General features: G+C 36.7%; 1 protein-coding gene across 1 annotated transcript; it reads right to left on the reverse strand.

Moving 5' to 3' along the window:
* Nucleotides 1–233: 233 nt before the first annotated feature.
* FBXO15 (F-box protein 15) lies at nucleotides 234–25574 on the reverse strand. The gene is made up of 10 exons (XM_005153447.3): nucleotides 25551–25574; nucleotides 23865–23984; nucleotides 21891–21995; nucleotides 17533–17775; nucleotides 17039–17248; nucleotides 14940–15069; nucleotides 12453–12535; nucleotides 11078–11223; nucleotides 5311–5435; nucleotides 234–1653 (listed from the first exon to the last, which is right to left on the reverse strand). The coding sequence occupies exons 3-10, from the start codon at nucleotides 21992–21994 to the stop codon at nucleotides 1384–1386; spliced, it is 1311 nt and encodes a 436-aa protein (XP_005153504.2). The 5' UTR covers nucleotide 21995; nucleotides 23865–23984; nucleotides 25551–25574; the 3' UTR covers nucleotides 234–1383.
* Nucleotides 25575–26742: the final 1168 nt, after the last annotated feature.

The raw sequence follows: 26742 nt of genomic DNA on the forward strand, positions 1-26742 counted from the left end.
TCTTGACTGGCCACTTGTCTGTGCAGCATGAACTTCAGCATCTGTTGTTCTGGCATTCCTCACACCCAGTCCACGTGTTAAAACATTTATACTGCTTCAAGGGATCCCAGTCATCATAAGCAGTGAATTAAAAAAGGAGACAAAATGCAGCCAATAATGCTTGTTACACTGGATAACCACCCAACACAGAAATGTTTCAGTTTCTTCATTAGGCAACATTATGCAAGTCAAACTAGAACAGAATCAGCCTTTATTATCTTTAAAAGTTACATGAAGAAACACTATAGTACAGATCTGCTACTGTCTCTGTAGTACAAAGCACAAGTGCTTACACATGAACATTGCTTGCATGAATCAATTCATGTACTTAAATAAAGGAGAGAAATTATTTTTAAGGTAATCACTACCATAATAAAGTCACAGAAGTCAACAATATTGTGCTTTTTTTTCTTAACAGACTACTGTGAAACTACACAAATTTGCTGTGATTTGTAACATGGTATGAAATGAGACTGGAGTCCAATTATCATGTCATCCTGGGATTTTTTTGTACCAGGAGTAGAAGATTTGGTCCTAAAGTTACTTCAAGGAACCTGAAAGATCAGGCACATACATTCCATTTTTATATGAATACTTACTGTTAGATAAATGGTACCAAAAATGCATTGTTTCCAAAATAACTGAATAGTACGTACAGTCAGTAAGAGCAGGTATCAGTTCAGCTGTGCTGATAACTGGGATGCTTATTAATAGGCCAGTATACGAGGCAAGTATCAAGAGTCAAATCAGAGAGGTCAGAACAATAGAAAACGAAACAAAAAGGAATTTAAAGAAATTTCATAGTAGATATTCTATTTTCTTAACAAATGCCTTAAATGCCATATTGTTCAGATCTGTGACTTTCTGTGTGCCTTTTAAATCCTCTACTAGAATACACTGAGGTATTTTTTGGATAAAAGAAAATAAGTATTTCTTCATTTAACAAAACCTTTTGAAACCTGTTATTTACCAATAACACTCTAAGGAATCTGAAGGGAACAGCACACATACTGTTTTACTGCTAGACATAAAAGTTAGTGTTCTCAAAAAAAACTGTGGCTTATGTAATAGGGCACCTTCACATGAAGTAAGTATGGTGTTCACAGGAAACATTAACCAAGGTAACAAGCATCTGTAAAGAAGATATTCCTAAAAATAATCTAACTATACCCAGTACCAGAAACAGACTAACCATGTGATGTCCAACACAGAAGAAAAACACTTATTTACATGTCTCTTCAATCCATCCAATGTCATTTAAAACACCCGAAAATACAATTGCACTTGCTACTGAAAAATTTGCAGGAACAGTCTTGCTTACAGGAAACTACTAACGTAGTTAAGTCAGTAATTTGTTCCAAACCAGTCATTTACCTTTTTGGTGCTTAAATAAAGCACCAAATTGACTATAAAATACTCACTGGTTTCTTCCAACCACACCAACTCAACACAGACTTTACCCTCTGAATCTGCATAGTCTGTGGTATAGATAGGACCCATGTAATCATAAAGACCAGATGCCTTGGAAGACAGATCCATGCAGACTGGGGCACTGAAACACCAGAAGGGCTTTCCAATTTCATCCAAGAGAGTAACATCCATCACATAGCAGTCCTATAAACACAAGCAGAAGAGGTTATTTCCCTGTGCCATGGCACAGTAAGTAGATCTGTCCCTGATTTTTGGAGAAATATCAAGGATTTAGAGAGCAATTTTTGGTACAAAGGCTAAAACCTCAAAATATAACTAACCGTGCTCCACTGCAAAGCAACAAATACTTATTTAGAGGTTTCCTACAGAAAGCAAAATTGCAACCTACAGACAACAAAAACTGTGTTACACAAGATAGCAATGCCAACCTACTTCAGGTACTATTTCTTAAACACTTTAGCATCTGTGTTTCTCAATTACTAGTTACCTTGCTATTCGATATTAATAGTCCTTTCAATATCAGAAAGAAACCCAAGTTTAAATTCAGGTGCTAAACTTGTGTGAATGCAGCAATGTTTGCAAAGATACTCAAAGAGACCGTCCCTAAGGCAGTGTATACACACAACAATTACCCTTATATGTCAACTATAAATGAAAGCTATACAGCATTTTTTGAATGGCTGCAAGCTACAGTTCCCCAAAAGATAATATTAAGGTATCTTTCTACCCTCCAAATAATTATTTCCTTTTAAAAAGCTTTGAAAATATTTCTTTATAATACTATACAATTACATCAATTTCTAATGCCAAAGTCAGGATGCCAGTTCTTGGCCACTTGGAAATGTATGGTTTCACATGTGCCTTAAAAGCATGTGGACTGTGTGTCATGGTTAATATCAGCTGTTACCTAATCTCATGAGTTCTGAATCACTAAATGAATCAGGTTATCTTTATTATGCTGTATATATGCATTGCGTGCAGGAGCATCATATGCTCCAAAACCATAAACAAACCAACATCATATATTCCATGCTAAAATTTGGAATGCTTTATTTCACAGTACTACACAGCTGTGCTTCCATTGCTTTAACGTTCTTTCACTATTACCATACTTCAATCAAACAATACAGAGCAGATGGCACAAACATAAGTAGTAATGTGATACATAGTTTTCTTATGTTTGGTACCATAGACTGCTGAAAATAAAAAACACAAAACAAATCTGATGATCCTTTAATATCTTATATAAGCTATAAATTTACTTAAAACAAGGAAGAATTACTATTCTGTGGTCTGACATCTTGCATATGAAAGGTCAATTATGAAAAGTAAGCCAGGGTGGCCTTAAGTATTGGGTTTTGGGTTTTTTTTCTTGTATTTCCAACTACCTGTACTTCAGCAACTACTTTTTTATAAAAAATACCCACAAATGCCAAAAAATAACCTCTTTAGAAAAAAAAAAAAACAAAAAAAAAAAACAACAAAACAAATCCCTAAGAGTACTGGGCAAAACTCAAATAAATTCAAAGCAGTGGCATGTTCTGCTGTGACCAATATTATTTGGCCTTCACAAGTTTCAAAAGTTTTACAGATTCATGTTAAATGCCAAATTGAATTCTACCCTCAGCTATCTATTGGCATGTGCAAGCTCTCACCATAAATGGTTAAAAAAAAATAATATTAGTATTGTTTATTTTTTCATAGAAACAAATACCCAGTAAACCCTTTGGTGTAAGCACACAGGACAAGGCTAAACTGAAGACTACAGCCATAGCTTTCTTGTTTCTTCTGACAGTTAATTTGCCATGTTTTTATGCATTACTCATGATTATTTTTTATGTAAGTAAAAAAACCTGCCAAGCAACTGTAAATCATTCGGAACCATAGAAAGGTTTGAGTTGGAAGGACCTTAAAGATCATCTAGTTCCAATCCTCCTGCTATGGGCAGGGACACCTTCCACTAGACCAGGTTGCTCGAAGCCCCATCAACCTGTCCTTGAACACTGCCAGGGACGGGGCAGCCACAGTTTTTCTGGGCACCCTTTGCCAGTGCCTCACCACCCTCATTATAAAATAAATAAATAAATATTTTTTCCTAATGTTCAATTTGAATCTACCCTCCTTCAGCTTAAAACCATTGTTCCTTCTCCTATCACTACAGTGCTTGGTAAAAAGTCTCCCTCATACCTTCTCATAAGCCCAGTTTATATATTGAAAAGCCACAATAAAGTCTCTCAGGAGCTTTAACTTTCTGGCATCTGCACAATGGCACCAAAATATGCTAGCTCCTACTGTATGCTTTTCAAGCAAATTAAGCATATTCTGTAATTAAGTGTTAAGATCCTACTAACTTTAAGTATGCTAATAGTTCTAACGAAATTAATGGGATACACAATAAAAATAAAGTAAAATTAAACTAATTAAAGTCTGATTTTTTTCAGAAGCCTGAGTAGGCACCTATTCTACATTATGGTTCTCAATGAACATTCATGACAATTGAAGACAGATAACAATTCCCTTTAAAGTGTTTTCTTGTTAACTTGAATTCCTTCTACTTAGCAACATACAATATTTTTAATAAAACACATAGGCAAAGACTTTTTCTTTTGAAAACAACCAACCAACTCAAAAAAGATCAGTGTAAACTGAGACAAAAATGCAAGTGAACAGATTTGCCACAATGCAAACAAGAAGAAAAAACATCACCACAAGCAATTAGAGGAAGCACTCAATGGAAACTGTAATCCAAGCTCAACTGTAGTTATGTTCCCAACAGATACAAGTAGATTACTAAATTTTAAGAAAAATTTAATATTCCTCATTGCATAGGAAAACTGGCTGACACTGTACGCTATAAAGCAAGTATTTGAATGGCTATGAGCAAAATATTATGTTATCAAACAGTATTCCATTCCACACCAATGCAGGATTAGCAGAAATTAAGAGTTTTATTAATTTTTACTTTTTTCAAAGCAAGTGCCAAAATTTAAATTAAGTCCTGAACCAAATAATTTTTCAGTGATGCTTAAGTTACATCTGTCAGAATTTTTGGTACTTCTGAAATATTCAGGTAGATGAAATACATTTAAAAATATGTGCCTTCACCACTACTGCAAAATCTACAGAACTACTTTCAAACTTTATTTAAAATGATTCTTCTAGGAATTCTATGCAAGAGAACAAGTGAGAATTCCTCTCAAATATGAACAGTTAATCCAGCTCGCCCATATACATGGCTCAAGGGCAAGGTGCTGGCTGCAGGAATGTGGACTGTATTTCAGCCTGCGTCCATCAGCATTTTCACATTCTCCAACAGTTTCCAACTTTCACTGTGCATACATGCTGCAGCAGAATCTCAGAGTACTTCTTTTGGGTTTTGAGACTTATTGCCTACAAAGAAACCCAAGCCAAACCAAAGAGAACCCCCCCCCCCGCCAAAAAAAACCCACCCAAACAAACAAAAAAAAACACCAACAAAACCCCTAAAACCAACACCATACCCTGCCAAAAAAAAAAAAGCACATGGGCAGTAGGGTTTTTGTCCAGCATTTCCAAACAAACAGTGCTGGTCAGCTGCAGCATCTTTGCCAAGTAGAAAGCACTGGAGTCATCACACATGTATAATGGGTCTATCATGTGATGTAGATTCTAAGACAGGAAGGGTATAACTTTCTATCCTCAAAATTCACATAATTTCTTGCAATATTTAAATAGATTATTTTCCTAATTACAGACATCTTTCACAAATAAAATAATTTTTAATTAGTATATTTAGGATGCATAAACATAATTCTGTTTTGAGATAAGCACTTCCAGAAATAAAAATTATTTCTGACTGACCTTTACATTGCCTTTAAACACATCAGTTTCCCAGGATAAGCCAGGTGTCCCAATAAGAGGTAAGTGCTTTGTATTATCCTTTAAGCTTACAGCTGTGAGCTTCAAATATTCATCTGCAATGTCACCTGAAAATATTAATAATATGTAACATTATAGTACTACAAATCAAACTAAGCTCAAGTATATCATAAGCTTTCTCTCTGCTTGTCTTCGTGTCTTTGGTTTCCTCTCACTCACCAATACAGAACCCCAATACAGAACATACACCTACAGCTAGATACCAAGCACGTTATAGAGAATTTAAGTCACGGTTCAGGGCTTTCATTCTGAGATCTACAGTAGAAGCAGCAGATAAAAAACCAGCAGGGTATATTTGTGCATAAGAATCCAAATACCACCTAAAGGATTTATGCAAGAATGCAAGGAGTAAATTCCATGTTCAGTATTTCAGTTTCATTCCACCAGTGCCTCCATCACTGCCCACTCTCCAAGAGCCAAGCTCAACACATAACACATAAATTATGAGATACACACAACACCTTTTTTTTTAAATCTCTCTGCTCTGCCTGGTAACTCAACCTATAAAACAGGGTATATGGATAACTACTGGTTCTCCCTGGAAAGGATATTGCATCATTTAAACTGACAGCAGTATGCCTTGATTTGAATCAAGTGTTTAAATTATGTATTTGTTCATTTTTAAAACAGCTTTCCAAAGGTTCATTTTTTGACACAATTACTTTGTGATTTTTTTTATTATTATTATTTTGTCACTACACATAACCATATTTGTTTGGTATGTCTTCCTCTTCCCCCAGAATAGATCAACTTTGCTCATTTTTACCTTGCTATCTGAGAGGAAAGCTAACACTCATAATTATAACTTGGAGTACATCATAACAAACAAGATCCCTGACCACAAATGGAGGTATGGGGAGAAAGCATCACAGCGTGACACAACCAGATTTTGTAGTAGGACATGCCTTAAACAAATTTCCTTGAACAAGAGATAATCTCTTAAAAGAGCAAACAAAAGCACTGCAGACCTCAAAGAAAAAAAGAATAAAAAAAAAAAGGAAAGGAATTAAGTATCTAGGACTTGCAGAAGACAGGAAGGGAGAGAAGAAATTCCCAAGAAAATACTGCTTTTCAGGATCCAGTAGCAGGCCCTGGATGGTCAGACGGTAACTGAAGGAAATTGAACAGGTTTAAGATGTAAGTGGCAAAGGTGAAAAAAAGAGAGAAGTGTTTGGCCTGTGATTCTCCTTCAAACAAGCCCAAGTAGCAGTATGAGGCTGAAGACAGAAGAAGCAACATCAAAAGGATGCCTTTGAGTTAAAAAGCTAAAGCCTCTGTGAAAGAACAGCAGCAAAAGCCTTTGCCTGGTGGCTGCTGAAGGCAGACAGCTGGAGGAAAAGTGACTAAAAAAGAAAGCCCACAGTTAACCATAGAAACCAGAAACTTCTCTGAATTGGTACTGTGGGGCCAGCTCCCAAGAGATGCTTGGCCACAAACCAATGCTGGAAAGACATTGCTCACAAGAGGGGAGTCCAAAGAATACTTTCTGTGGGGAGCAAGCGGTCCAACACCTGATAGAAGACAGAAGCAGTAGGTTTTTCAGTACAGACCCTGTCTGGAACAAGAGTTTGGATACAGTGAAACCAACATGACTATGCCCAGTATTTTGTATGGCTGAAGGAAAAAGCATCACTCCAGTGATAATCATTGTTCTTGCAGTGAAGTCCTCAAGAACTCAATTGAGGAAAATGTAAGCAGAATTCACTTTCAGGATCCAGCTCAAAGTGCAGAAAAGGATATTAAATTGATACCTGCCCAAATGATTCAGCTCTAAAACTCAGTAAATCAAATCCAATGACAAGATTTTGTTCCAGATAAAAATACTTCAGATAAACAGTCAAGCTTTACTGAGTGAACATTGAAAGCCCACACTTAAGAGTTGAGCTTCTATACAAGAGACTTTAAACACCATCAGTCAACAAGCACTTTTTCCAAAGCACCGTTCTGTTATCTGCAATTCAGGTTCGGATGCAAGCAGCTGTTCCTGTCACCCATCCAAAACAAATGAAAAATGTAATGGACTAAAACAGAGTGAAAAAAGCATACTGGTAATAAATTAATGAACCCCAGGACATGACTACTATTGCATGGCATTAATAACATGAACTGCTGCATTGCTAGCTGGGTCACCTGATGAAAGTATAACTTACACTGCAGTTACTTCTTAACTTTAAGCCAGAATTGGAGATAGGTAACACAGATGAGGAATCTAAAGGTCAGTTATTCATGGATTAGTTAATCCAATCCTTTATTTATTTATTTATTTATAGAAAGCTCCATTATAAATCTCCTATCCAGAAGAAAGAAAAAGTATGCCCAGAAATTAACAAGAAGCTGAAGTGCTAAGTCCTGAAAACTCCCCTTTCTCTTCCCAGTCAGACGAGAAAAGGAAATTAAAGGACAGAGCAAGCTACGTTAAAAATACAAAGGCAAACAGAGGAAGGAAATTGGACAAGGCTTTCTTTAGTCTTATCTAGAATTTGTTCCATTATCCCTTTTTAATATCTACAGTCCAGAGTTTATGCAAGACATATAACAGCAGCAAAGCATCCCTTTAATCAGGTTAATATAGGTTATAGGGAACAAATACTTCCACATAAAGAGAATACAAATATAGAGAACACGTATCACACAGACAAACCTTGGGAAAAGAAACAAATAGCCCAATAGTTCAAAGGCATTTATTTTAGCTAAAAGGCAAGCAAATTTGTTTTGCTAACCAAGCCTTTATTGCAAGTTGTAATCTGATTGCTATTTTCACAGGGAAGGCTGTGCTTAACACTAGTTCTGGTGGTGACAACTGGCCTTACCATGCTGAAATGGTCATTTAAACTTGAAAATCAATTTTCAAGGTCAAGCAAAAACATTTCAAACACATGATGTGATATTTTACAAACAAATCTTAAAATCTCTTTAGACATATAAAAATCACCCCATTACATTTTACAAGCACAACTTATTGACTTACAAGGAATAACACTGAAAAACCAAAGCTTAGGCTAACTTATGGCTATAAAGCTATGCTTAAAAGGTTGTAAACCTAGGTAAATACATTTCAAGAATGTTTCTGAAAAAGCTAGATGCAGTATCACGGCTTCTGAGTCATATGAAAGGCCTGTCACAGCTTCCTGAGACAAGAAGTGTTCTAACGCTTTCAATTCTATTTTAAAGTATTTAGCGTATTCATCCTATAGTATCCATCAACAAGACCATATTACCAATTCTGTTTAAATGGAAGGAAGCATAAAATAAAATGTTAAAAACCAGACAAAGGAGTAAAAGAGTGGCAAGCCAAGTAGCTACTGCAGTGCAATAAAATACTGCAGTATTAATAAAGCAAACAAAACATGTTAAGCCATATATACACCATCCATTTCGTTCAATGAAGTGTGATGAAATTTTTATAATTTAATGTTAAGAATTTTGAAGAAAAAATTTAAAATAGAGGAACAAAATTAAGCACGACATTAATGAAGACAGACAAAAAGAAAACCAGATGTGAACAGGTAAAACAGTTATTCTGCGGAATAACAAATGGATATTCCCTGGTAACACAGAAGTGTCTACAGCTTCCTGATGGAAGCAAATAAGTAAGTATTTGACAACCAGCTGACAACTGCTCTATGTCTTAGGTTATGGAAACTGCCACTGGCATGTCACACCCGTAATCTGAAATAAATCTGGACTGCGTAGAGCATTTTAAGAAACAGTAAGACTTCTTTCTCACTGTGCCAGAGACCTCCATGTTTCAGAGCCCGCCCATAAAATGGGACAAAGAGTATCATTATAATGGAGCCTAAGAACAAAATGCAAACCATCGAATATCACCAGATGGGACAAACCTACTCTGATGGACACATTCAGAAGCAAAGTAGACAACAAATTACCATGAAGATATGTGAGAGCAGACAGCCATAAGCTGCTTCACTACATCATTTCTGAACACAAATTATGGAGGAAATCAAACATTTTCCAAAAGGAATTATTGTGCAAGTACATGGAAGGGTCTAGATGACAAATGAGCTTATTGACTACAGAACCATGGCTTCAGCTGGCTGATGCCCTCTGAGAAAAGAATCTAATGGCTGTCACACAGCTAAAGGACACAAAAATAAAACAGTTCAGAAAACACTGGCTATCATAAAAAAGACTGCCTAACTGGCAAAGTGAGATGGCACCACAACCGTATCACGGACATTAGCTACAATTTGCATAAACATCAACTTAATCTTTAGCAGAAGTAGCTTTTAAGCTGCAAAAAAGTGATACCAACAAAACAGTGTGCCACATACTACTTTCTTTTGTATAGCTGTATTGCTAGGAGCATAAAATTTTCAGTTTAGAAAACAAAACATGACATTCACCTTAAAAAAAACAAAACCAACAACAACCACCAAACCCCAAAACCCAACTCTCTGGCCAATTTACAGATGAAATTACTTTTTTTTAGGGTATAAAAAGTTCTCCTGTATTGAACAACACCTCAGGAGAGATTTCTATTGCTACATGGATAGACTTTCACTGAAATTTTACCCTTGGAAGTATTCCTTTATTTCAAGCTTGCAGCTTTTCTGGAATCTGAAAACATACACGTTTCAAATTCAAAAGACTCCACTACACTCCACACTGTGCACAATGCTACAGACTAAATGACAGTTCTTGGAGTCATCAGAAACAAATTAAAAAGTGTCACACAGGGAAATTTGCTCTAACACTGTAGAAACACTGAAGCCTGGTAACACTGCCCTCTACTGTCACCATCAAAACCAGTATTTTCTGAAACCAACGGAAGGCTCATTAGTACTGTTAGCAGAAAAATACGGGGGAGAAGTAACTGATTTACAGTGTTTGATTTTAATTGTTCAAGCTTACTATTATCTCTCCTGACAGAAAGACAGCTGCGTAGCTTGCGTAGGCAAGGTTGTGCTAAAGTTAAGTCAAAAGAGAGATCACCTATATATTTTGCAAAACTAGCACAACTTTTAAGTTGGGCTGTACCTGAACAAGGATAGCCGAACATGTCTCATTAAAAGAAATACGAAGAAATTAATAAAAGCAGCACAGTTAAAAACAATCACTGAACTCGCTTATCACACAACGAAAGGATGTCAGAATAGACTACCTTAAGTTGAACTACATAAAAGCTATAAATCCTAAAGTTCTCAGTATCTTCTACAAATGTATTTAAATATTTAATCTGTCAATGCACCTAAAATATACTTGAGAAGAATTCTACAGAAATAGGTCTCCAAAATGTATGAGGACAAACTTACTTTCTCTTATAGTATACAAGTGGAAGGAACATCAATCTACACCAAAAGCTATGCTACTGCATTATTAATTCAGCAGTGAAGCAAACAAAAATATCCTGACAATCTGCAGAACTTGTATCTCAGGCCTGACACTATGTCAGTTTAATAGGCAGATTTCATACAGAGCAAGATTACAGCACCACACAATGTACCATGCAGATATAAGAATAAATAAAATAAAATAAAATAAAATAAAATAAAATAAAATAAAATAAAATAAAATAAAATAAAAATCACACAATGAAGAAAAAAATACAGCTTACATTTAAAAAATCCATTTCAGTTTCTCCCCTTAAAACAAAAATACTAGATATAAAAGGAAAACGTAACAGCAGGGATCATTTTAAAATCAGACCTTACTGTTCTGCCAACTCTACCTTTTCTGCAGAAGAGGCTCTTAAATGTTCCACACAGGTAGGTGCAGCTTCTACCATGCATATCAAGATGTAGACTGTAGTCATGTAGTCCATATTCTGGGTCAACATCATCCAATAGAGGTTTATGAGGTGGAAGGGCATATTTACTTTAAAATAATAATAATAATAATCATTAACAACAACACAATACTAGAATTAAGCAAGGAGGAAAAGACTTAACAGAAAGAGTAAAGAGCCCTACCTTAGGAGAGGTTCTAAGAGGGGAAAAAATTATTAGAAAAATCAAACATCTCCAGTTCATCATATTTCTTTTAAACTAATACAGTGTCTAATACTTCTCATCAGCTGTCCAGCCTAGCCAAATGCAGAAAATGGCACTCAATCTTAAAATGTACATCTGCAAAACTCCAAAATAAGTTGTTTATGAAAAAAAACAAACAAAAAACACACACACAAACAAACAAAAAAATAACCAACTAACAAAACCCACATCAGCTTAACTATCAATCTAAAAGCTACAGACTTCCCTGGAATAGCAGTTATTGAAAATTTTGTCTGTGTCTAAACTAAGAGAGAAACTACTATACACGAATGACCAGAAGAGCCCAAATCCCAGAGGCAACTGAGCAGCTCCTACATAGGATCCTATCTGGTAGCAAGGGAGATAGTGTTATGTATTAACTTTTGTGTGAAAAGAGCCACACTTAAGTTATAGCCAGAATTTAAGACTACCAGTAGCTCCTACAGAATCTGAGCAGAAAGCTGATGGGATGGGCTGGGGGGGGAAAAAATGAACCCCCAAAATCATACTCTAAAGGTAAAAAACATCATCTTTTTAAAGAGTTTACAGTGTATAAGCAGGTATTTACACTGTACACTGGAATATACAATATGCACAAATACTGCATAGGAAATCCAGCTACTTTTTCAATAGGGTTGAAAGATAAATGTAGGCACCTTGCCAGTTTATCAGGATTTTTTACTTCCCTCTTGCCCAACTAGAGATAATTACCCTACTTCTTAAAATGTCTCCCTCTTTTCTAGGTCTTTCAGATAGGAAGAGAGAATAAGAAGACTGCTTGTGAAAAGGAACAAAGTATGTGCAGTGTATTTCTAACTTTTTCAATATAGCAAGTATTGGTACACTTGTATGACTAAATTATCTCCTTAACAGCATAACAATGGTTACATTTGAGTGTGAAAATACTTCTCCAGCTTTGTATGTAGTTACTGTCATTGTTGTTTATATTAAACAAGCACAGTTAATTACTCCCTAAATATAAACCTCTTACCAGCAGCCAATTTTAACTGTAAAACTCAAAGCTTTATTCAAAAGGTTATATTTGTTATCCACAAAGGAGAACCCAAAACTTACACAGCAGCAGAACCCAAAGTGCTTCTCTCAAAAAGCTGATGATAATGAAGACTCGTCATAACAAAAGCAATTTCATTTTTCTCCTGAAAAGTTAATTAAAGTAGATGTATTTTCATCTGGCAAGACTTTTTCTTCATAAGGTCTTCCTGAGCATTAAAATTCATAGATAAATGCTGCTGCTTATTACTGTGCCGGTTACTCCAATAATGTTAATAACAGCTTGCTTTAACACTAGGACTCCTATTTCTCCTACTATCTACTGCTACAAGAATACAGAATATATGAAAAAGGTCACAGCATTTCCATATTATGAGGAAAAGGATGGAAACTAGCTATGCTGGGGAAAAAGTTATCAGAAGCAATCCATGAGTTGCACTTCTCTAACTTCTACTTACCACTTTAAATCAGATACTTAAAAAGAGTCAAATAGGCCTTACTCCCAGCTCCTAAATACCTAAGCATTAAGCTTGTTTTGTGTAAGGAATTATCTGCAAAGAGGCTAACATCAGTGAGGAATATAGAACTACTCAAGAGAAATATTGAATATCAAAGTAAAACCCCAAATGTCTTACCACATTACATGCTTCTGGGAAAATGGTAAGATATACATTCTATAGGCCTATATACCTTGAAGAAAACTTCAGAGCTTAACATGAGAACTAAACAGAGCCAAAGGTACCTGTTTACTTCAAGAACACAGAATGCCAGGATTTCAGCTTTAAAAAAAAAATTAAAAAAAAATGCATTTTTAAGTCCTACATTTGCAAATACATAAGTCAACAGCAAAATAAATTATTCACTGCCAGCAGCCTATTTCTGTTCTGAGAAGTGGGCAACTGTTGTTTTCATCTCTCTGGGTTACCAAACAGAAAATTGCATCTTCTACTTGAACTTTTTTTAAGCTACTTCTTTAGCTACTTCTCTGCACTTTTTGTAATGCAAAATTACAACTCTAAAGGATGCAATGAGAAAGATTTATCAATCACATAGAGTCTCTCAGTCTTTCTCTATCCAACACCAAAAGGCCCACATAACCTGTCCTTGGTTGACAAAATGACTGACATTAGCAATTTCTGTTACACAGCTGTGTGTAAAAAAACAAGATGTATGGCATTTATGATTATCACACCCACCTACAGTTAACTGCCTAATGTTACTCTCCCACATAAATGATAAGAACAGCTGTTCAGAAAAGTAGGAAAAGTATACCAGAGCAAGGCTCTAGGTGGCACAACTCTGTAGAGCTTAGGCACAACTAAACCGTTTCCAGGTGCTGAGAGTTCTCTTTCCAAGCATGGGAAGGGGCAACACATTAGCAGGACAATAGGGACAACAACATATGGACACAAATCTACTAAACTTCTGAGGATACAGAAGAAATGGCTGTTCACTTATCAGAGCTTCTCACAGATTGAGACAACTTGTAAGAGGTTCACACAGGTCAGCCAGTCTCGTTTTCTAGGGAATGGACACCTTTAAGTAAGGGTGAAACAAATATTCCTTCCATGGTTTTAAACAGTTCCTCTGGTGACTGCGCCCATTTGAAGTTGCAAGAGTTTCCAGTTGCAAATGAGATATGGCTTAGAGCAACTATTCACAAACTCCCTCAGGAAAGTTCACTGCCAGTGCTAAATAATATATCTATGTCATTAGCATGGCTGGAAGAGAAATAAAGGGCTGCCACCTCTGAATTCAGTCCAAGAGCTGAACACTTGAGATAGGCTTCCATAGCACCTAACAGTATGCTATTTCAGGCAGACAACAAGGTGCCAGTGTATTCAATGCTAAGACACAGGTTCCTTTAGAGTAGGAATCTACTTCAGATGTTCTGCACTGCTTTCTAAAGACATTCAACCCTACATACAGCCTACACAGACTAACTACTTAACTTAGACACCTGACAGCAAGAACTGAATATCCCCAAAAGGGCAAAATGTACAGTGTTCCTACTGCTGGAGCGCGATATGACTACCTGGCAACATAGATTAAAGGCAACAACTAGCAAAGTTGCCCTGTGGGAATTCATTGCTTTGAGTGATGGGGACAAGGCAAGGCATGAGTTAGGGGAAGAAGCACATCCCTCCTGAAACCATTCTCTTTAAAATGTCTTTAGGATATCAAACTTTGGCACGTGAAGAGTGCAAAATAAATAGAACACAGAAATAAGATTAACACAGTATCTGATACACTATGAAACGTAACTGTTATTTTTCTTAAAGGTGGATGTTTTTGGAAAGTACAGATTGTCCTGCAACAGCTCTTTAGAATACAAGAAATTATAAACTATCTGTCTCTACCTGCATGTTCTTGTTATTAGTTTAGACAAGATCTTTCAAAATAGAAAGAAAAAAAAGGAAGGTGGGAAAAAAAAACCCAGAACTAAACCCCAACCTCTCCCCCCTGAACTCCCCAAATCCCAAACCACCAGGCAAAATAATCTGTTTCTTCAAGTCATAATACAGTATCAGAACAAAATCTTTATCTTACCTTCCAAAGTCCTACTACAAGTCCTGAATTCAGACAGAAGAGTCTGACAAGCTTATCGGCACCAACTTCTACACTTCTTTCAGTCAGGTTAGCAATATGATATTCAGCAATTAAGGAACGATGACGAGGTCTTTGAAAAGAACACACAGAATGTAGCAACAATACTATGTCTCCTTATTTATGAGAAGTTCAGCCTAATCCCATTTTTTAACTCTGAAGACTGACCCACCACACAAGATGAAAATGATTTTGAAAGCATTCACCTATAAATTTTACTTCTGAACAACTACAGCATTCTAGCAGGATCTCAACACCTAACAAGAAAAAAAAGTCACCACAGATGGCCTAATACAGAATTATAGAACCATAGAATCAACTAGGTTGGAAAAGGCAGTTAAGATCATCAAGTCCAACCATTACCTTAGGACTGCCAATATCCTACTTCAAAAAAAGGGAGAACTGAACTATTTGCCCAATATTTCAGAATGGCCACAGAATTACTTCATAATTTGTTTTTAATACTATGTTGCTACTAGATGGAATCACTGGACAGCTGTCAGTATGAAGCTAACTACTAAGAAGGTAAGTTCTTCCTCCACAGAAGCAAAATTCCAAAGAAAGGATCAAACTGCACATATAATAAATTAAAAGCTTCTCTTACATGAAGCTTTCTTTTTTTAGAAAATTGTTTCTAGATTTTGCCTGTAATTAAAGCAAATTAGCTCCATAATATCCTTTTATCTAAAGGTCATACCTCGCAGGCATTCTTATTGGCTAATGACACATAACAAAAGAGCAGAAAGCAGAGGCTGTGCTACCTATTCAGAATGGAGAAATAACCTTTTTCTAAAACCTTCTGCAGTTTTATGCTCTTATGAAATTCAAAACTGTTCCTAGCTTTCCCAATAGTTTCAAATAGTATCACATACCACTACACACTGCTAAGAAAGCAGCTACCAACAGGAAATTTATCACTTTACCTTGAACTGTAAGATTTGGAGAAGAGATGGGACATCAACTTTCTCTGGTTTTAAGTCAAGCAAGCTGGTATAAATACAGAGAATTTACCAAAGTCCCTGCACTAGCTCCTTATAGTCTTAACATTCTAAGTAACATTCTGATATTTGTGAAATCATTACCTTCATGTATATTCACAAGTGCTAAAAACTTGTAATTCTGTGAAATAAATACATGAGCTGCTTGCAAGTTTTATTTTACTGTTTTCCAAGTATGAATCATCATCTTGGTAAAGCAACTACATTTTCCACATAATCTGACTGTAAGACTTGTGTAGCAGACTACACAAAAGGCTTCCTGGTATTTTTTTTTCTTTAGGCAAATACGTTGCTTATTCCTGAGGAACCTTGGGTTTTGTATGTATGCAGTTCGTTCTTTTCAGAGCTATGGGTTTTGTGTAAGAAGCATGTAGCTGATATTGAACATGCTAAAATGACTGGTAAGACACAGACGTGCTAAACTCCTTGTCAGCAACCAAATACATACATATCTCAAATACACACTTTTAATTTAAACATATTTTCTCAGAATATCATGCCAGAAAAATATTGTACATACTTAAATTACAAAACAACAGCTATCCCACGTTGTTCTGTGGGCTACTTTATGCACATGTTCTTATATTGTGCATGTAGCCAAACAGAGCTCCCTAAATTCAAATACATACCTATCAGATAGGAAAAAAATGTTAGTTACACAGATTACCTTATTGTAGCCACATAAACACTGATGTATTGTCCCTATCTAAGCTTCTCACATAAAATCCTCCTAGATCTACATGTTTGTTTCATACTCATTTATATCTATGGCTTAGATTCAGCTTTCTAAGGCAGGACCTAACTGTCTGTATCTTGCATGCCAGTAGCTACATTAACCTACAAATTAATATCATAGCTTGCTGGATTATATCTACTTCTTGCTAAAAAGCTCTACCAACTAAGAGAAAGCCATAGGAAGAAATAATACAGAGAGGCCTTCTCAGAAAGAATTAACTTGTTAAACCAAGTTCAGGTGGCTCCTACAGACATATTATGAACCAGTTACACTGACCCTCCCCCCAAAAAATCCTTGTTAAAACTCACCCATTCTTGCTGCGAGCTCTGCTTTGGTCAGGAAGCAATGGTATAACCCCAAATAATTTTAGGGTTGACAGGATGTCTAAGCGTGGCCAGTCTGTACTATACCAAAGTATAGTAACAGATGTATCCTTAAATGATAGGCTTGCTTCCTCCATTACATGTTCCTTTCCATTTCTGTCCTTTAGAACAATTATCCAACTCAAGCCAGAGGCTCTGTTATTTAGAAATTGAGAGGGAAGAAGGGTGTTTTGGAAAAAAAAAAGCATACAAAAAATTAAAACTCTCAAAGTGGCAAAACTTAAACTGTGCTTCCCCAGAATTTTTACATTTCTACTAACCGCTACTTACACTTTTGCAGGCTAGGTCATTTATAGGCTATCACATTCTGAAATACATTTTATAACTCTATTTCTATATCCCCCCCATCATTTCCAAAGCCATCAATATTCTGTACATTGCTCTTGAGTGAACACCTCCTGTGATAAGGCATTGCTTACTTCATAGCTTCTTTGTTTTTACATGGAAGACCTGTATATGGATCTACAGGTTTAACAAGTTGCATTACTCTAGTTTTGACAACAGCTATTTGTTTGAAGATATATTCTTTCTTCCAGTACCCAGGCTTTCTACCATGTAGAGCAGCACAGCCCAAGGAAACAGTTTCTGTTTGTTCAGACTTCATTTTCCAAATTGCCTTTTTTGGTTGAAAACAACTGGAATAGATTTTCAGCCAGATTCCACTGAAAATAAAAATAGAATAAAGACGAAAACCACGTAAATTTTAAAAATAGTTATTTGATTATTCTTACATGCTTATCTCAGCTATCACTGAGCATATTGGCAGAAATATATAAAGCCCCAGATTATTAGTATTAGCCAAGGAAATGCAAAGGCACAGTTGTATGCTTCTCCACTTTTCCCCATTTTGACCTTCCAGCAGCTCATATGAGGTCATTTTTCCTGGTGCAAACATGAAGGCTTAGGAACCAGAAGATGCTAGGTGTCAGCATTTCTCCTGGGTTTACCAGGTTACCTCAAATATGTAATATCTGAATATGTTTCTTGTCTGGATTATGTATACCAAATGAAATCCACTTAGAACCTTCCGCTCTACCACAGGGATTAAAAAAAAAAATACCTAAAAAATATGCAGTTCTTACAATATGCCAATAACGTTGATAAAAATCTCAACTACATATACAGAAAACGTTTGGCTACTGTTTTAGAAAGTAGAATAATCATATATTGGGAAATTTTATGCCTCACAATAGCACACTAGAGTGTGGTGGTTTTTAAAAGGCCTTCCTTCACCTTATGCTGCCACTTCACACTCACTGAAGCAGATGAAAAAAACAGCAAAAAAACCCCACCCAACTAAGCAAAACCATATATATCTGAGTGAAAGCCAGCATGATGAAACAAAAGGAAAAGTAAGTCTTGCCTGTCTCCCTGAAAATACAGGATCCAGGATGAAGCTCAGAGACAGCATAGCCATACTCAGCGACTTAAAGGAAAACTGATTAAGGTTAAGCATTTACTTCTCAAAATTCCACCCCAAAATGATTCCTCTTCCTCACACAAAATCTGCTGTAGAAAAAGTGGTTTAATACCTCTTATTTAACAAAGACAATATGGACCCCTCAAGTTTCTCACACAGTCTAGCTGGAAGTGGGGTAGACAAAGACAACTAGAATCATCTATATTGGTGGTGGTACCACTGTCATGTCAATCCATTCTGCACTCTCTTTTGAAAAGCTCAGAGAACAGATATCTTTTTGAAGAGATCAAAGAAACATGCAACAGGAATGATGTGTTAACCTCTTTCCAGTTAAGAAAAATATGAGGTCAACATTTCCCCCCCCTCATACTCCAATATCTCTAGGGCAATTCATGGATTATTAAGCACAAGAACTTACAAGAATTCAAACAACAACCTGTGAATAAAGGTTTCCAGTAAGTTTTCCAATTTTGAAGTGCTACACAGTCTACTTAGCTGCACTAGAGAAAATTAGAAGCAACAGAAACAAATTCTCAAGAAAAATTCTCTACCATTCATCATCAAGATTACCTTTACCAGCCCTCACTTATCCTGAGGCAAACTTACACTAATGTGCTTTGTAATGCATTTTTTCTCTCCTTAAAGAATTAAAGCATTCAAGGGCTGAATCCATCCCACACTACCTCCTACCCGAGAAAACCACCCTCACTTCATCAGCTGCTGAGACCACATGCCAAGAGCTAGGCTCTTTGTTATTGATGCAAAAATACTCAGGAATTATGCAAAAACCTTCCAGGCTGCCACTCTGCAGATATACGTACAATCTTATCCTGACACTTTTTTAGTCAAAGCTGTTTAAAACACACAGACCCATAAGTTTCTGTGACAGGTAAAAGGGGGTTCACAGTCAATATGATCTTTCAGTTTTCCTTTCCAATGTCTGAAGGGGGGAAGGATATATGAAGAACAATCCTATAAGTAAAACAAAGGCTTAAGATACTTCAATTTTGAGCCCAGAAAGGAAAAGACAACCCAGTTATCAGACAGTATAAAATATTCCTGATGGAGGGAGGAAATTGTTACTTAACTCCAAAGCAGCTAAGAACTGTGAGATGATAAAAGCAGAGGAGCGATGTCCTTGACACATCATTAGGGGAAACTGAGCAGTGTATCATCCAACTGGTCTAACTCAGACAAAAAGTCCACTAATATGTCCTCCCATAACCCTCTCTTGTGAACTAGAAACCTCTTCCCAACACAGACATGGGAAGAGATACTCAACAGCTGACTGCTGAAAAGCCAGGGTTTAGTAGTAAGCACTTCCTGCATTTTGAAGGTACAGGCTTGGGCACTGTAAGCAGAAGGAAGACAGACTTACCACCAATACCTACCATGCTTCTCCTCACTCTCAGTTACATATTGCTTCTTCATTTCCCAAGATAGTATTCTGAGAGCAGGTGAGAAATCAGTTCGAGAAGTTCAAAAATTCAATCAGGGAAGGGAGGCAGAGGAGAAAAAAAGGGGGACCTGGAATCACAAGTGTTTAGGGAGGTATCACTGTCCCTTCATCCTCAACTTCTGAAGAATTCAGGGCAGACAAATCAAAAAGGCATCCAGTAGGGCAGCACAAATTTGCCTCTTTACATCAGAATACACACCACTTCTGCTTCAAAGTGTGAAGTATAATATTCATCTCAATGCCTTTTACTGGATATTGTAAACAAGCCAACCCAATCTCTTACTGCTAACTCGAATGCCAGAAGTGAACATGCAGTCAGCACTTGATGACCACAATCCAAAAAGATCATCCCCTGTTCTCTAGCTTCTCACTTCCTCTTACACAAGCACTTTCTGCTGGTGATCAAAATCCTCAGGCTTTCAGACAGACCATCTATGTGAGCTTCCTACACTGCATGACAGGAAGGCTGGTATAGTACCACATGCTGAGGTAAGTGGGGTGCAGAAAGGGGTCAGAAACAATTCCCTGACTTCAACATTTACATTGAAGACATCAGTGCCAAGGATCCATTAAAGCAGAGACATTATTTGAAGGGCCCAAAGACAAAGCACTGGATTCGGCAGCACAGATCTATCACAATGAAACACTGACTTTCCTATTGTAACAAAAATAGTGTCCTGCAATATCATCAAAACATACACTTTCTAAAAAACAAGATCAGATTTGTCACAGAGATATGGAGGAACTTCAATTAAACCACAAGATTCAGGAACTCAAGAAGGTCCACAGAAATCCAGCAGGAAGAAGTGACCTAGTTCCACTGACAAGTCAGTTTTCTAGATAAGGGAAAGTATCTCTTCCTCAAATCCCACTTGTGCACATACAGTAATCTCTGCTGAGATTAGAAAATGGAAACAGACATTGCTGAGATGAAGACAGATGAATTGGCTTCCAATGAACAGCCTCAATGATTTTATCCTACCTTACTATCCTGAAGTAGAAAATGCATATCGAGATATATAATCTGTGTCTACTACACAACTGTCATCTACATGCATCTGCTGACAGCCTCAAAAAAATTAATCTGGATAATGGCCTTCCCTTCAAATTCATCAGTTTGAAAGGTGTTAGTGCCAATGTTAACTGATTCATTGTATAAGGTTTGGCAAATAAGTGAGAAATGGATGAACACCAAGATGTGAAAGCTTCCTATATAGGAAGACATTTTCTGATTTAAATAACACTAATTCAGCAGAATCCTAAAAAAAAAATAAAATAAGTATTCCCAGGTGTCCTAGTTATCACATACCAACTAGGTCCTCTCCTGCTGATACTATCACAAAATTATCATGATACTGGTACAATCAGTCTGTGAACTCTGTATAAGCAATTGCTTACAAAACATGGCGGTATTTGACAGAAAGACCAACAAATAAAAACTAGTAGTGAATCCCCTGACTAAATCAAACCCTCTGCAAAAACCTGACTGAAAGAGCTAAATAAGGAGGTCTTTATGAAAGCTATGACAATTCGAGACAGCTACTGGCTACACACCAGTAAGGACTGCCTGAACTAAAAAGCCTGTGCAGCTGCATGTGAATACAAGCAAATATATGCAAATAATAATAACAAAAAAAATATAATAGCTACATTTGAAAACACTGTATTTAGTTTTTGCCTCGTAACTCCCATTAAACTGAACAGAACTTGTACAGCTAGAATTCCATACAACACATTGTACCGTGAGCTGTGCAGTGTATTTTCAGCAGAGTAACTGCCAGTAGGTATATGCATCAGTGCTCTGGCATGAGTGAAACTAAATTAGAAAAGACTCATAACTCAGGAAAACTCAGCTGCTGCACAATTAAGAGTAGCACTTATGCTTCCCTGTTCCTTACTTGTCATTGGCCAGATGATAAAAGTACCTATTCACACAACCAACAGCCAACAGGGACACAGCATCCAAATAGGAAAATATCTTTATCAGCATTTCTGATGGCATGCTGGAAAACAAGAGAAAGAGAAATACCATTAGACTTCCCTGCAAACCCCAGAAATTACAGTGGCAAAGAATTTTAATTCTAAACCAGCGCAAAACAAGAGATGGAAACTATCAGCTTGTAAATAACAAATCAAAACTCACCAGAAGAGTTCATTTGCAGAGTTTGGGTTCTGATTTGTATCTCCAGTACAAGACATTTTTTTAAAACCATTTACCATAACCTATTCAAGTGGCACAGCACAATTACATGAAAAGTTACAGGTTTGCATTTTTGCTAAACTTTGTTAACTTTGACCCATTTTGACATGAAACTACCTTGTTCAACTTTAGTTTCTTGCTGCTTGTAACATGATTTTAACACATAGTCCACAACCACTAGCATTTGCCAGAACTGCCTATACTCAGTCTCCTCCTCACTGTGGCATCAGGCCTTAGGAGATACCAGGACATAAATGTCCTACTCAAACAGTGAAATCATGCTCAAACTCACAAAAACCTTCAAATCATATGTGCTCAAGGGTCTCATATAGTTTTCATTTATGTCAACAGAAAGATGCGAAACACAAAGTAAGAGCTGAGTGACATTTCCCAAACATTAATGTTTCTGTGCCTCTGTAAGGCTGCCTGAAATACAGGTGCCAGCCTAAGTACAGGCACAACATAATCTGGAGCTGAGCCACCATGATTTTTGTATTAACAGATAGAAACCTCATACCCTTAGAGTAGGATCTGGTAACTGCCCAGGGTTTTTAAAAAGATGCATTTTATACTCTTAAGTTTTGGAGCATGACAGTATGGTAACATCAAAATCACCACTGAAAATACAAGGTGCTATGAAAGTCAACACTTCGGCCATCTCTCTTGTCCATTTACCACTGTCATTTACAACACTTGTCAATTTATAATACTCTATCCAGAAGCACACAGTTTTCGAGTATAGAATAAATGCCAATACACCAAGGTTTGTATCAAAACTCAGAATCCTAGCTGCACTAACATAGAGATGATTGTGCCAAAACTTGCAGTTATTATGTGAAATAACTCAAACATTGGAAGCCCAAAGCAGTTAGTGCATTTATTCCAGAGAAAATTTAGAAATGATTCCTTAAAAATCTGCAGATTAGCTAAAATAGTATGCTTGATCCAGAATTCTCAACAGTGGTTTTTACAACAATATTATCTTTTTGTTTGAAGAAGCTGAGAAATTATTTTTTTTTTCTTTTTTTTCACACCAAATCAACAGTGTAAGGGATTGAACTGCCCATCTAATGGAAAGCAGAGACACGGCTACACAGAAAGTTACAAAATGTGTATTAAAAAATTAATCTTTCCTGTAACATACTCTCAGATGCCTTCTGTAGAAACCTAACTAGTTTTAAAAAAGGAAACAACACATGACTACATGAAAGTTCCCTTTCACTGTCAAACAGGAAGGGAAACATCTACCTTGCAGCAAATATGGAGCAGCCACTCTATTCCTCTCCCCCCAGTTCCATTCCATCAGCCTAAGCCTCTGTACAACACAACAATCATCAAGAGAAACACTGAAGTTTAATTCCAAACTGGCCTTTTATCAAAGTAATACAATAACAATTTTTATTCTCAAGGAACAACACAGGCCATGATTTGTAAATCTGCTGAAGTCTTACCTACATACTTCATACGAACTTAGAAAAGGAGGTGAAGAAGAACATGTCAGATAACATCAGAAGGTCAATATAGGATCAACAAAGGCCAGAAAAGTAAGTCTTTCCTTTTCAGCTCAAAATATCTGATATGGGACTCTCCATATAGTAACTGCAAGCAGTCAAAAGATAACATAGTCTGCAAGGGGAGTTCCACTCTTATTCTAAACTGAAGACATACTCACCTCTCAATACCCAAATTAGACTTCGGTTTTACAGAAGGTGTCAAACACAGGCTTTTAATTGCAGCACATACAGCTCTAGAATCTCTCTGAGTCCTGGCAGCAGAGCTTCTTGACCTATTTCTGAGAAGCAAAAGCTTTTAGGAATCACATCATCACAAAAAGAAGAAATCTGCACATTGCACACACCTAGACTCCACATCTCAAATGAGACAGGATTCAGGGAATACTGTATATGAATTCCCTGAATATTTGTGAACTCATTATTGCCAGTTCAGAAATTTGAACAATTATCACCAAGTTAAAATAACTGACACCAAGAAAATGCCAGATTTAAACTTACAGGGGTCTCTCCTATGATTAATCTCTTACTGTAGTCAGAAGGGAACAGTGTTGCACCACCAAATCAATTTGAATTCAGTAGAAATCCGTTAACATTAGACAGCTGCACCACTGTGGCCACCATAATCGTGTTCCAAAAGTACTCCAGAGATGCATTTGAGCCATACAAATTTGTTAAGCTATTCAGATATTAAACAAAAGAGTACCTTGAAACTTTCTCAAAAACTGACACCGCTCAACAGAATTCCTTAGACTACACAACCATACTTGTGTACAGACTACAGAACTGTATTTGAAACAAAATTATAGTCTTATTTCAGACTTTTCCCTGCTGAAGTACCCACAAATCTGCACAGTAAGCACAACTTTAACAGGCAAAATGGGTATCAATGTTCTTATTGCTCATTAACAAGCAACAATTTTGACAGAAATTACTTTGTAATTTTAACACAAATAAATTCTTAAAATCCTACCGGCCACACATTTTTTCCAAATTTCCTGATAGTAAGAATTTTGGAAGCTGTAATTGCAAACATTATCACTCAACCACACAAAAATATTCATATGGGAGTTTCAAACTTAATCAAATCCTTAACACATTATACCTACTGATGCCACCAAGCAAACAGAGCTCCCCATACACTTTGTTAGCAATGGTTTGTATTGCCAAGTGACTTTCCAGCACCTGGTCAGTCCAACTCTGGGTTTCCAAGCAACCAATTATTTTTTGGGAATTAAATTACAATCTAATTTTGAAGTACATGGGTACCACGTACATTTAATGCACACTGTTCTTGAACTGAGATTGGTTTGTGCTCAAAGAAAAATAAAAATCAGAAAGAAAAGAACAACTTTGTCCTACATTGTCAACTGTGTGAGGGAAAATAAATAGATAAATAAATTAAAAAATCTTTGAAGTTCTACTGGAAATTGTTATAAGCATGGCACAAAATTATGCACATTTCAACTTGGCTGAAATGATAGACTAACTTCACTGATAGGCTGACAAAATTAACAACTACTGTATGTCAAATATACCCTGAAGGTCAAGCAAATGTTTTACTCATATTATTATCAAGAAGTACACTTAATCGATAAGGCTATAACAAACTGCATTTTTCAAAAGCCCACTGAAGGGATTCAGGGATATAAGTCATGTTCAACAGCAGCAGAACTGCTACTTCTGGATCTTTCTGGGCGGCACGTCCCAGCCTATTCCCCTATCTATGCTGAAAGCACAAAGATACTTAGTTTGGGCAGATTCTAGAGTGACATACCTACACAGATGCCAAGTACAAAAGTAATTTAGATCAGGTGGTGGATCCAGGTTTTTACAACACACTTTACCTGGTACAAGCATAACATGCATTGTCTCTATTCAGTCCTTCTTCCTCTCTTTTTAACCACTCCTTGCATCCCTCTCTTCTTGACCCCAGGAAGGAACTTCTGAAGTAAGAAAAATGCTGCCTACACATGCATTGAAAACTTTGATATAGTAGTATCTACCACTTTTCTAAGCTTCAATAAAAAAAAGTATTGAATTTTTGCATCTTCCAAACCAAAAATATTCTTAAGGCATGCAGAAACAACAGCAAATCCTAAACTATTTTTTAAGGATTGTGTCTGCTAAGACTTGAAACTAGTATCAACAAAACACTTTCATGCTGTATTGACAAACCTTGCCTTCCCAAGTGAAAAATCAATATTACTCCCCCTCTTTTAGAGACTTCTAGTAACAAAGGAGATGTTCCTGCTTAGAGGCCAAACAATCTCAACTGCCATTTCATTAGCTTCTAATTTGTGGGACTCAGTTTTGTACCAGTATTTACATTTTCACACCTTGCCATACTTGCAAATTACTATTGGGGTTTTTGCTGGCCAGGGAACAAAAGTATTTCAAAGAAAGCATACAAAGCTTTTAGTGCTGAAAAAAAAAAAAACCCTGACCCCTGTAGAGGTTAAATGCATACCTGGGGATAAACAGAAATGACAGCAATGTTTTGACACCTTGTTTCTTTTTCTCTACTAACAATTCCAAAGTCTTTTAGAAAGGTGGGTATTAGTCATGCCATTTACAGGTTAAACAAATGGGGGGAATGAAACTGCTAGGAAACTCGAGGTGGTATGAATGAATTAGCAGAAAAACCTGCTTTCTCAGCTTTGCCTCTGAGATTTAAACTTTTGGAAGCTAAACCTTTACTGTAAGAATTAAGCTAATCACACCCTCCAGAATGAAATCCTCCCATGTACTACAAAGGCCTAACTACCCGCAACATACATACATCAGCCACAAAGCTAGCTAGTACTTTGTGGAAGGGCTACTGTTCATCACCTTCAAAGCTCATCTAGTCCAATCCTCTGCAATGAGCAAGCATATTTTCAACTATATCAGGTTGCCCAGAACCACATCCAGCCTAGCCTTGAATGTCTCCAGGGTTGGTGCATCCATCACCTCCCTGGGCAGCATGTTCCAGTATTTCATCATCCTTGCTGTAAAGAATTCCTTCCTCCCATACAGCCTGAGTCTTCCCTCTTAGTT

Source organism: Melopsittacus undulatus, chromosome 1, assembly GCF_012275295.1.
Source record: "Melopsittacus undulatus isolate bMelUnd1 chromosome 1, bMelUnd1.mat.Z, whole genome shotgun sequence".
Taxonomy (NCBI): Eukaryota; Metazoa; Chordata; class Aves; order Psittaciformes; family Psittaculidae; genus Melopsittacus; species Melopsittacus undulatus.